Genomic DNA, 12458 nt, shown 5'->3' on the forward strand with positions numbered 1-12458 from the left:
GTTCCATTTGCATTAAAACTTTTTTTTCTTTAAAGGACGAGGACAGCATGACACTGGAAGAAGCAAGTAATTTATGTAAAATGCAATGCCTCTGTGTGGCGCTAATGATCACTTTGCCACTTTCACAGCGAGCACGAATCCGAAAGCTAAATGCAAAATGGAACAGAAGTGCTTCCTCATTTCTTCATCGGGTAAGCTATAGGTTCCTATTTTACCAGTATTAATGTCAGTGATGCATACTACTGGGGTATAAAGGTTGGCATAAAACAATTTTAAATTTTGCAAAATGTTTGCACAATTTTTAAATAATCCAAAATTTTGTGGCTTTTGGTGTTTCTTATACCAGCAATTTCATTATAATTTATACAATAAAAGTTGGATATAATACAACAGAAATATACTCCAGTCACTGACAGAATCTCTTTTCTTACCCTGGAGCCTGGCAGATCAAAAAGGTGCTAAATTCATGGTGGACATCTCTAAATTAATTTGGTGCATGTTATTCTAGCAAATCCTTTATCAGGATTAGTGTGCAAAACACCAATCTTGATGAATTGGGGCCTTTGTGTTTTATTAAAGGGACCATAGTAAAAACCTGTCACCATATTTTTACTATGTAATCCGAGAGTAACATAATGTAGAGACAGAGACCCTGATACTAACGATGTATCAATGGGCTGCTTGCTCCAGTTTTGATAAAAACACAGTTTTTTTTTCTGCAGTGTTTTGATTAATGAGCCTTGTATAACCCCGCCACCACCACTGATTGATAGATTTTTCTGTACACTGTACAGTTGCAGAAAGCTGCTAATCAGTGGTGGGGTGAGGTTACACAGAGCAAGTGAACTATATGGCATGAGAAAACTAGGCCTCTAATGATGATTTCCTGCTGAAAAAAACAAAAACAGTGATTTCATTTAAACTACACTATGTAGCCCAGTAAGTGACACTGGAATTAGGGTCTCTGTCCCTTCATCTTGCTGCTCTCAGATTACATAGCAAAAACCTGGTGACAGATTCCCTTTAAGAAGACACAACTGGTTCTTGTTGACTACTTGCTGCAGGTCTGTGTTTGGCATGAAAGATTATGATGGGATTATACACTACATTGTTATTAAATAAAGTGAACTGTGACTAATAGGACATATTACATAAATATCTTGAAATCCATGTGGTTTTTAACTGTGCTGTGTGAATGGGGTTTCGTAAAACTTCAGTCACTACAGTCTAACATTCATCATGTTAAGTCTTAGTACAGTATGGCCTAAATATACAATCACTTCCCAGGAACATGGAGACATTAATCTAATGCATAAGAGTTGCTTTTTGCAACAGTTACTTCATAAAGGAGTATGTACCATAGAGTCAGACCATGGAACTGCCTTTGAAGAGAGAGGGATCAGTCTTGTTTGTCTCATCCCCTTTTTTGGGTGTAAAGAACTTGTGTAGGACTTGCCTTTTCAGCAAAAAAGAATGAGAAGATAGAAAGGAATTTTAGTGGGTAACAAACACCAAGTTTGCATATATATGGATAGATATGTTGGGATATGTTGGGATAAGTTGACAAACTGGTATATTCTTCAGTTTACAATTGTAGTCTGTATTAATTCTGATTACTCAGAAACTACTCACCTTGATTAAGTATGTCCAAGACTATATTGGGACTCCATGGTGCCCTAGGTACTTTAAAGTTATATGCTCATAATGTTTTTAAACTCCTTTACCCCCCCGAACCTGTTTTCACCTTCATGACTAGGCCAACTTTTACAATTCTGACCAGTGTCACTTTATGTGGCAATAACTCTGGAACCCTTCAACGAATCCCACTGATTCTGAGACTGCTTTTTCATCACATATTCTACTTCATGATAGTGCTAAAATCTGTTCGATATGACTTGCTTTTTTTTATTAAAAAATCGGAAATTTGGCAAAAAAATTAAAAAAATGTTGCAATTTTCAAACTTTTAATTTTTATGCCCTTAAACCAGAGTTATGTCACACAAAATAGTTAATAAATAACATTTCCCACATGTCTACTTTACATCAGTACAGTTTTTTAAACATAATTTTTTTTAGGAAGTTAGAAGGGTTAAAAGTTGACCAGCGATTTCTCATTTTTCCAACAAAATTTACAAAACCATTTTTTTAGGGACCACATCACATTTGAAGTGACTTTGAGGGGCCTACATGATAGAAAATACCACAAATTGACACCATTCTAAAAAATTGCACCCCTCAAGGTGCTCAAAACTACATTCAAGCAATTTATTAACTTTTCAGGTGATTCACAGGAATTACTGGAATGTAGAACAAAAGATGAACATTTAACATTTTTTCACAAAAATTTTACTTGGAGACCCCATTTTTTTTTAAAAGGTATAAGGAGAAAATGGACCCCAAAAAATTTTGTGTAATTTCTTCTGAGTACGCTGATACTTAATGTGCAGGAAAACTACTATTTGAACGTATTGCAGGGCTCGCCATTTGACTTTTTGAATGCAAAATTTGCTGAAATCATTAGCAAACTCCATGTCACCTTTGGAGAACCGCTTATATGTCAAAACAGTGTAAACCCGCCACAAGTGATCCCATTTTGAAAACTAGATCCCTCAAGAAATGTATCTATATTTGTGGTGAGCACCTTGAACGCCCAAGTGCTTCACAGAAGTTTAAAATATGGAGTCGTGAAAATGAAAGAAATCCCATTTTTCCCACAAAAATGTTTTTTAGCCCCAAATTTTTTATTTTCAAAGGGGTAACAGAAGAAAATGGACCCCAAAATGTGTTGTGCAATTTCTGCTGAGTACACCGATACTCCATTTGTGGGGGAAAACTACTTTTGAGGCACAGTGCAAAGCTCAGAAGGGAAGAAGCACCATATTGGAGTTCAGATTTTGCTGGAATGGTTTGAGGATGCCATGTCACACAGGCTGAGCCCCTGAGGTGCCAGAACAGCAGAACCCCTCCATAAGTGACCCCATTTGACAAACTACTGACTCGCCCCCTGGGCCGTGGGGTACCTGGAACCGGGCCTTCTGGTGTACGGTGCTGATGGGGGGTAGTAGTGGCCGCCCCATCCCGTGGCTCTGGGTGGTCAGACCAAATGCTGTGGCAGTCTATTTATAGATTTGTGAATGTCTGACTACGCCACCCGTGGATTGCGGTCAGAGATAACCGCCGCTGCGTGGCAAACCGCTGAGGCTGGTGTTGGTGTGCAGCACATTGCAGCCTGAGGGTTTTGGCGGGTTCGTGTCTTCTCCTCCGCGCTCCGGGTCTGCAGCTGCTCCCTCTTCCGGCGCCGCGCCCGCTCCTCCTTTTCAAGCTGCTCACAGAACTCCTGCCTGCGGGCTGCAGCCGCCCGCGTCTCCTGCGCAAACCCCATCACATCCTCCCCGGTCTGGTCCCATCCTATCTGGACCTCTTCCTCCAGGAGCTGAGAGACGGCGACTGGCTGTGGTAGGGGCAAGAGCGGAGCAAGCGGGGCCTCGGCCTCTGCCGACAGGTTTTTTTCCGCTGACTGGGGTGAACCCATCCCTCTGGTACAGGGACCGGCTCCCCATCGGGTCCGGCGAGCTGGCTGTACAGGTCAGTCCCAAGGAGTGGTGGCTTTGGGACCGGGGGCGCACGCGGTTGGGAGGCGCCTGGGAAGGTCAGGCCTTGCGACCGGGCTTGGAGCGGGCCGCTTCCGACCGCACCCGGGGTCAGTGGGCACGATGTGGGGCGTGGTTCAGCGGCGGTGTTCGCGGATTGAGGCCCAGGTGTACGCGGCGGGAGCGTGGAAGCTACAGCGGCTCCCGGGACTTCTGGTTCCGCGGCGGGATCCAGGGGTACGCTTACAGTGTCAGGACCCGGGGCAGGGGTGTCCGCCTTACCTGCCTCCACGGCAGCACTGTTCTTGACCTCCGGTCTTCTCTCTCTGTCCTCGGGGGCAGGCGCACTGCCGGGTGCTGGCAGCGTCTCTTGCTGCCGGGTCACGACCCGCCGGGCCATCTCCTCCCTCCATCCGGCGATGACTTCCCTCTGTGCCCGGACCATCCTCCGGTCCAGCTCATCCAGCGCTGTCCGCAGAAATTCAGGGTCTTCTGCGGGGAGCTGAGCCATCAGCTCCGTGAGGCTGTACGGGGACGCCTCGGCCTGCAGCAGGCCGCTTGCCAGGGTGCTGGAGTTGGTGCTCCTCTCCATCTCCAGATGTGATCTGGTGAGACTGATCCAAACCACACCCTGCCCCCCGGTTTTCTTCTCTTTCCGCCCCTGTTGGGGGTGGTCCCGGAGCAATTTGCTGACAATCACTCTCAGGGGCAGCCCCCCCACGTTGATGGACATCTCTACAGCCGCACTCATGGCTGTTGGGGGTGGGCTCCTTCTTTGGCGCCATTCTGGGACCTGGCCCATGATGGGAAGTGGCTTCCTGTTATCTTTTGGCGCGCACATTATGGCGTCCGTTCTTCCGGGGCGGGCGCCATTTTCAATGCAGTGAAACAGTCTCTTTTCAGGCACGCAATACCCATTTGTGGTGGGTTGGTCACAATCCTGCCGACTTTGCCAAAAGCTGACTCGCCCCCTGGGCCGTGGGGTACCCGGAACCGGGCCTTCTGGTGTACGGTGCTGATGGGGGGTAGTAGTGGCAGCCCGATCCCGTGGCTCAGGGTGGTCAGACCAAATGCTGTGGCAGTCTATTTATAGATTTGTGAATGTCCGACTACGCCACCCGTGGATTGCGGTCAGAGTTAACCGCCGCTGCGAGGCAGACCGCTGAGGCTGGTGTTGGTGTGCAGCACAGGGGTAGGATAACTCCCCACGGGAAGAGTGTAGCCTCAGGGCAGTGTAAGTGGATGCTGGGGGTGATGGTGAAGGCGCAGCAGAAATCACACAGAGTCCAATGATGCAGTCCAGGGTCTTTTACTCACAGTTGTTATCCAAGTCACTTCTGTCAGCAAGGACTGCCCAAGCCGTGCTGTGTCCACCAGGTGAGGAGCTCAGTCAACCCCCAGGCAATTCAGGAGTATGGCACAGGACCCCCTTCTGTCCTTTCTCTGGCCTCTCGTGCCCCACCAGTGTCCTGACTTCTGTCCGGCTACCGCGGACCGTGTCGGGTAAGCGTTGGCCTTCACTTCCCGCTATCCTATATGGTGCCTTCCTAGCAGGTTTAGCGGGGGGTCGCACCAATAAATGGTCACAACCTCCGGTTCTTGGCTGAGGGTAGATTCGCCTCCACCAACTTAGGGATCCGGTACCTTTCCACGGCCTGACCCTTCCACCCGGTATAATGGGGTTTGCAACGATTGCTGACCGTTCTGCACTTTTAGGGTCCCTTCTGCCTTCTTGTTTCTGGAGCCCTTCCACTCCTCTGTCTCTTCTCCTTCCTTCCTTCTCCTTCTTCTCCTCTCTGGCCCCGGCCTTCTCGCTAGGCCTGCCTCGTGGAGCTGAGCTCAGGCTGAGCCGCTGCTCCCTGTCAACTCTGACTGAACTACTCCTCTCTCCTGCTCTGACTTAAGATCGCTCCCACCTTTTATCTGCTTCTCTGTGTCTGAGCTCAGGTGACCTGCACCCAATGAGCTCCTTCCAATGCTCCAGAAACCGCCCCCTTCTGCTCCTACACCACTGGGTTCTCTCCCCCCCTCCCCACTCCAGCCAGGGACATGGTCAGTTGTGCCCGCAGCTGGGAGCACCGTTGAGCTGTCCCCCAGAAATGGGGAGTGTGTATGTGTGTGCAGGTAACTGAGCCCTGGTCCACACTCCATCCTTACCTGGGAGTGGAATATCACACCTCTGGGTGAGGTGCAATACCCCTGTAGCAACCGAGCCCTCGGGGCGCTACACTACACCCCCAATGAATTTATCTAGGGGTTAAGTAAGCATGTTGCCTAACATAATTTTAAACCATTGTGTGGCGAAAAAAGAATAACTACATTTTTACCACTAAAATATTTTTAGTCCCAAGTTTTAATTTTTCTGAGGAATGGACCTCAGTTTGTTGTAAAAATTTCTCCTGAGTATGCCAATACCCTACATATAATCAGGAACTACTTTTCAGGCACAGTGCAAAACTCAGAAGGAAAGGAGCACCATATTATAGTGCAGATTTACTGTTATGGTTCGCGGGTGCCATGACCAAATGGGGAGCCTCTGAGGTGACAGAACAGCAGAACCCCCATAAGCCATAAGTAACCCAATTTTACAAACTACAGCTCTCAATGAAGTAATTTAGAGGTGCAGTGATCATATTGACTCTACAGGTGTGTCACAGAATTTTATATTATAGGGCAGTAGAGAAAAAATAATTACCCTTTTACCACCAAAATTTTGTTTTAGCCCCAGATTTTACATTTTCACAGTGGGAAATTTGTTACACAATTTCTGCTGAATGTAGAAATACCCGATATGTGGCTGTACAGTACTGCTTAGCCACACTGAGAGACTCAGGAGGGACGGAGCGCTTTGTCTCCAAGAGCGCAGATTTTCCTAGAATGGTTTGCAGACTCTATATATAGAGCCCTTAAGTGCTAGAATAGCAGAATCCCCCCTTAAGTGACCCCATTTTGGAAATTGTACCCCTTTGGGAATTTATCTTCAGGTGTAGTGACAATTTTGACTCCGTGGGTGTTTTCCAGAAACAAGCAGCAGTGGATGTTGGTGAGTGAAAATTTCAAACTGCCATTGTAGTGCCCGTACATTGTAGTGCCCAGTACATTGTAGTCCCCAGTACGTTGTATTGCCCAGCTCATGCTTCTGGAGAAGCACCCCTAAATTATGTGGGTTCTCATCACTACAGAAATGCTAAATATGTGGACACTAATTGTGGTTTAGGCACACTGGGGCTCAGAAGGGAGAAGGGGCATTTGGATTTGGGAGCGCAGAATTTGCTGAATTTCTTTTGGTGGGCGAGGAGCCTTTTCTTTGTTCCAGAGCCTTTGTACTACCAGTAATGTGGAAGCCCCCTACATTTCCTTTAACAGATGACAGACCTGAGTTGGGCCTTCTTTTTTTGTGGATTGATTTGAAGCTTTTGTTGGAAACATTTTACATAACATTTTGGCTCACATTTATTTTGCGCTGAGAATTTACGTTGGGGTGTTTCCAGTGACTCTGATGAAACCCCCAAGGGATCCATTCACTATAATGAGGCAGGAGAGTTACTCTGGTCTCCTCTGTTCAGAATTGTCTTTCTTTTCAGAAGTGCACAACACTGTGGGTAACTGCACTTTTATGCACGCCTAAAAAGACGGACACTGCTGGATCATAGGCCAGACAGAATCCACAGTGTCGCCATCTGCCTGATTATATAATATTTTGAGAGCTAGAATTTTTCCATATTTTGACTGACACAGTCATGTGAGAGCTATTTTTTTGCCTGACGAGTTGACATTTTTATTGATACAAGTTTCACGCATATGACAATTTTTGATCGCTTTCTATTCCAATTTTTGGGAGGCAGAATGAACAAAAACCAGCAATTCAGGAATTGTTTTTTTGTTTTGATGCCGTTCCGCGTGTAGTAAAATTGATAAAGCAGCTTTGTTCTCCTGGTCAGTACGATTACAGCGATACCACATTTATATTGTTTTTTTATGTTTTGGCTTTTACACAATAAAAACTATTTTATAGGAAAAATTTTTGCATCGCTTTATTCTGAGAGCTATAACTTTTTTATTTTTCCACCGATAGAGCTGTTTGGTGGCTTGCTTTTTGCGGGACAAGATGACATTTTCATCAATACTATCTTTATGTTCATTTATATTTTTGATCACGTTTTATACCTCTTTGTTTTTTTTTACGGTGTTCACTGAAGGGTGTGACAGAGTCACTGGTGTGATATATTCGAGGGGAGGGGGTATGTGTCACTCAGGTTGCTCACCTTTGTGAACTGAAACCTACTAAATTTCTGCAAACATGTTATATGCTGGGGGTTAACTCTCTTAAAGGGTGTGGTTTTATGGGAATGGCAAAGTGGATGGGAAGCCATCCCCCCTACCTCCCCTCAGGGTGTGGCTGAGCAGGCTTTAAATGCTCAGTCAGGTCTTTTTCTCTGGAGTGTGTTGTCTGGAGAGTGAAGTCTCCAAGCTATGTTTGGGTGAAGCCAGAGAGCAACACCGGAGGACTGGTGTTGGTGAGACTTTACTGGGCTACCTGGAGCGGGCGAAGCCTCGCTTACTAAATGGACTCTGTTATACCTTATCTTTTGTTTTCCCGTTACCCCCAAGAGGGTCTGTTTATTTTTATGGGACGCTGCTGGAGTTTATGTCGCACAATAAACCAGCAGGAAGTTTACCCGAACCGTGTGTCATGTGTCTGCCTCTGGAGAGCCAAGCAAGTCGCTTTACCACAGTTGGTGGAGAATGTGGGCAAGATTTCGGGAACACGTGTACCTGCCACAGAGGCTGGTGAATGTCCTGGGTAAAGGCCGCCAGCCAGAGAAGTTCGACAGCATGGAGGACTGCTTAAGCATCTGTTGCAGGCACAGCAGGCTTAACAAATGCAGCACCAGCAGCAAGTGCAGTTCCAGCAGCAACTACAGCAACAGCAAGCACAGCAGACGCAGTACCAGCAGCAGCACCTGCAGAGCCAGCAGAGCACGCAGCAGCAGCACCCGAGACTACCAAACTGTTGCTACAACAGATCCAGTTGCAGCAAAATGCACAGCTGCAGCACCAGGAGGAGCAGCAACAGCAGATGCAGCTTCTAGAGGACGCCATCCAGGGCAGGGCAACCGCCCCACCCCTAGGGCTGACTGATGACTCCCATGTCAGGAAGGCGGTAAGACGGGCCATGCAGAAGATGACCCCCAGGGATGATATAGAAGCCTTTCTGGCAGTCTTTGAGAGGGTGGCTGATCGGGAGAGACTTCCACCAGAACAGTGGGCAGAGGTTCTGGCGCCATATTTGTCAGGTGAACCCAAAAAGCATATTATGACTTGACACTGCAGGATGCCAAGGAATATGGCAAACTAAAGACAGAGATCTTGGCACGCCTGGGAGTGAATATGGCGGTGAGAGCTCAGCGAGTCCACCACTGGGCATACGCCAGCGACAAACCCCTTCACTCACAGATGTTTTACCTACTGCATCTCGTTCAGAAGTGGTTGCAGCCAGAGTCCTCCACTCCAGCCCAGATGGTCGAGCGGGTGGTAATTGATAGATCCGTGCACTCCCTTCCCAAGTCGGTACAAACTTGGGTTGCCCAGGGCGATCTCCAGAATGCAGATGATTGCAGAGGTATCAGGTGGTTGAGAAATCCCTCGGGAAACGGTATGTAGTCATTTCCCCGTACTGGGATACCCAAAAGGGGGCAGGTTCACCATGGAAGGGGTCTAGAGCCACCACTGGGGGGGCGTCCCACTTCCACTGAAGGTGCCACAAGGACTGTTGTTAAGAATATAGTCTGTTGGCGGTGTCACAACCCTGGACACATAGCCACCCGGTGTAATATGTCTCCTGAGCCCATAGACTGCAGCCTAGGTAGGCGGTGTTCCTATTATGCTAATCATGCTTGCAGTGTGGACTGTCGACCCAGCGAGGGGACGCCGGCGTGTGCCTTGTCCATTAATGGAGTAAAGGTGCTTGGACTGTTGGACTCTGGGAGTCTGGTGACCTTAATCAGAGCTACCCTTCCCCACCAGTTGGTCCCTTCCAAAACTGTAGGCATTCGGTGCAACCATGGGGACGCTAAGGACTATCCTTTGGTCACAGTGACAGTGGGAACAGACTGTGGTGCCCAGTCCCACGAGGCTGGGGTGGTTAACTACCTGATACATCCTGTCATACAGAGCTGTGATTTTTTCTTTGTTTTGGGACTTATGAGGAAAGGGAACCGGACTGAGTAGCGTGGGAAAAAGCCAGGTCCCTGGAGAAGAACCCACGACAAAGTCTCAAGTGGATGAGTTCCCACTTGCCAGTGATGAGGGCGAGACGGTGACCGAGGAGGCCGACCTCCCTGAGTTAGATGTGTCCTTAGAGAACTTTGGGACTGCTCAAGTTCGGGACCTGACCTTAAAGGGGGCGTTTGACCAGGTTACTGTATGTAATGAGGTTGCCCAAGATCCGGGGGCTGATACCAGGTTCACTTTGCAGTTCAGGGGGAGTTGTTATATCGGGTGGCCAAACTATGGGGCAGTGAGATAGTGGAACAGCTGTTAGTGTCGGGGACATACAGATGGAGGTACTAGATATGGCTTATTCACATTTTCTGGGGGGACACCTAGGGGTCATGAAAACTCAGGAGAGGACATTAAGAAAGTTTAATTGGCCAGGGTGTTACTGAGAAATTCTGAACTATTGTAGGTCCTGCCCCACTTGCCAGATAAACGTTCCCTCTTCCCACTTCCGTAGTCCATTAGTTCCACTACCGGTGATAGAGATCCCCTTTGAGAGGATTGCTATGGACCTAGTAGGGCCCTTAGTGAAATCAGCCTGAGGTCACCAATGCATTTGGTGATCATGGACTATGTGACCCGGTATCCAGAAGCTCTACCGCTACGGATCTCATCGAATAAACACATAGCCAGGGAACTTGTCCATATATCTGCTAGGACCGGTCTGCCGAAGGAAATCCTAATGGATCAAGGGATCCCGTTCATGAGCAAGGTAATGAAGGAGCTATGCAAGGTCCTCCAGATTACCCAGCTACGAACCTCCGTTTACCATCCGCAGACAGACTGCTTAGTAGAGCGCTTTAATAAGATCCTGAAAGCGATGCTCAAGAAAGTCGTAGAGAAGGATGGATGTGACTGGGACTACCTGCTGCCCTTCCTGCTCTTCTCGGTAAGGGAGGTTCCACAAGCCTCTACCAGGTTTTCTCCATTTGAGCTCCTGTATGGTCAACATCTGCGAGGACTCCTGGACATCGCTAAGGAAACCTGGGAAACGGAGGTTACGTCACACCGGAACATCATTGAACATGTCACCCAGATGCAGGAAAGAATAGCGAAAGTAATGCCGATCGTGAAAGCCCATCTCCTCCAGGCACAGGAAGCCCAGGCAAGGGTCTATAGCCGATCAGCGAGGCTGAGGCAGGGGACCTTGTTTTGGTGCTGATCTCTACAGTCGTGAGCAAGTTCCTGGCCAAATGGCAAAGTCCATACGAGTAGGTGGAGAAAGTCAGCGAGGTTAATTATAAAGTCCACCAGCCTGGCCGAATAAAGTCGCACCAAATATATTATGTGAACTTGCTCAAGCAGTTGCGGGACCGGGAACCTGTGGAAACTCCTTGCCTAGGAGCCGCTCCCAAAGGCAAGGTGGAGGAGGTCACTATAGCAGAGACTCTATTGCTGACCCAGAAGCAACGGTGTTGAGAACTACTACAGCGGAATCGGGAGCTGTTCTCAGAGTTTACGGGCATACTCAGGTGGTAGAGCATGACTTGCTAACAGAGCCACATGTAAGAGTGAATCTGAAGCCGTACCGGATTCCGGAAGCACGTCAAGAGATGATCTCGGCCAAGGTGAAGAGGATGATAGACCTCGGGGTGATAGAAGAGTCAAAGAGTGGGTGGTCAAGCCGAATTGTCCTCGTGCCGAAACCCAACGGATAGTGGAGGTTTTGTAATGACTACCGCCGGCTAAATGAAATGCCCAAGTGTGATGCATACCCGATGCCCTGCGTTGATGAACTCATCGAGAGGTTTGGACTGGCGAGGTACATCACCACTCTTGACCTCATGAAGGGCTACTGGCAGATCCCCATGTCCTAGACGGCCAAGGAGAAGACGGCTTTCTCGAAACCTGATGGGTGCTTTCAATACACTCTGATACCATTTGGACTACAGGGGGCCCCAGCCACCTTCCAGAGGGCTATGGATCGGATCCTAGCCCCACATAAGAAGTATTCCGCAGCCTACTTTGGCGACATCGTAGTCTTTAGCCCAGACTGGGCTAGTCATGTACCTAAACTACAGGCCATTCTGGATGCTCTAAGGAAGGCGGGATTTACCATAAATCCGAGAAAATGTGGCGTCGGAAAAAAGGAGGCCAGGTACTTGGGCTATGTCATCGGGAGAGGCGACATAAAGCCGCAAGTCAATAAAGTGGAGGAAATCCAGACCTGGCCGCAACCGCTTTCCAGGAAGCAAGTAAAAGCATTCCTGGGAATGGTGGGATATTACCGCAGTTTATCCCAAATTTTGCCATCATGGCCGTGCCGCTGATGGATCTACTAAAAGGCACCAGATCAACTATGGTGAAGTGGATGGAAGAAACAGAGACCGTGTGTCAACAGTTGAAGCAGTGTCTAAGCAGCCGGTCCTGGTCGCACCAGACTTTAAGAAAAATTTTGTGGTCCAGACAGACGCTTCAGAGGATGGTCTAGGAGCCGTACTCTCTCAAGAGATAAATGGGGAAGAACATCCCATTCTCTATCTGAGCCGGAAGCTTTCGTCCTGCGAGAAGAACTACACAATAGTAGAGAAGGAGTGTTTAGCCATAAAGTGGGCCGTAGACACTCTAACATATCTACTAGGCCGGAAG

The 12458-nt window shown here is 48.0% G+C and overlaps 1 protein-coding gene across 4 annotated transcripts in view; it reads left to right on the top strand.

Annotated features, from left to right (window-relative positions):
* LOC141157210 (probable ATP-dependent RNA helicase DDX60) overlaps positions 1-12458 on the top strand; it is a 1123923-nt gene that overhangs the window by 426853 nt on the left and 684612 nt on the right. For all 4 annotated transcript variants that reach the window (XM_073644228.1, XM_073644203.1, XM_073644220.1 and 1 more), the window contains one exon: positions 36-191. In XM_073644228.1, the coding sequence (XP_073500329.1) occupies positions 36-191 (156 nt within the window). The remainder of the gene's footprint in view (positions 1-35; positions 192-12458) is intronic.

This window comes from Phyllobates terribilis, unplaced genomic scaffold (assembly GCF_046119375.1).
Source record: "Phyllobates terribilis strain yellow unplaced genomic scaffold, ASM4611937v1 Scaffold_1__5_contigs__length_1240528914, whole genome shotgun sequence".
NCBI classification, from domain to species: domain Eukaryota; kingdom Metazoa; phylum Chordata; class Amphibia; order Anura; family Dendrobatidae; genus Phyllobates; species Phyllobates terribilis.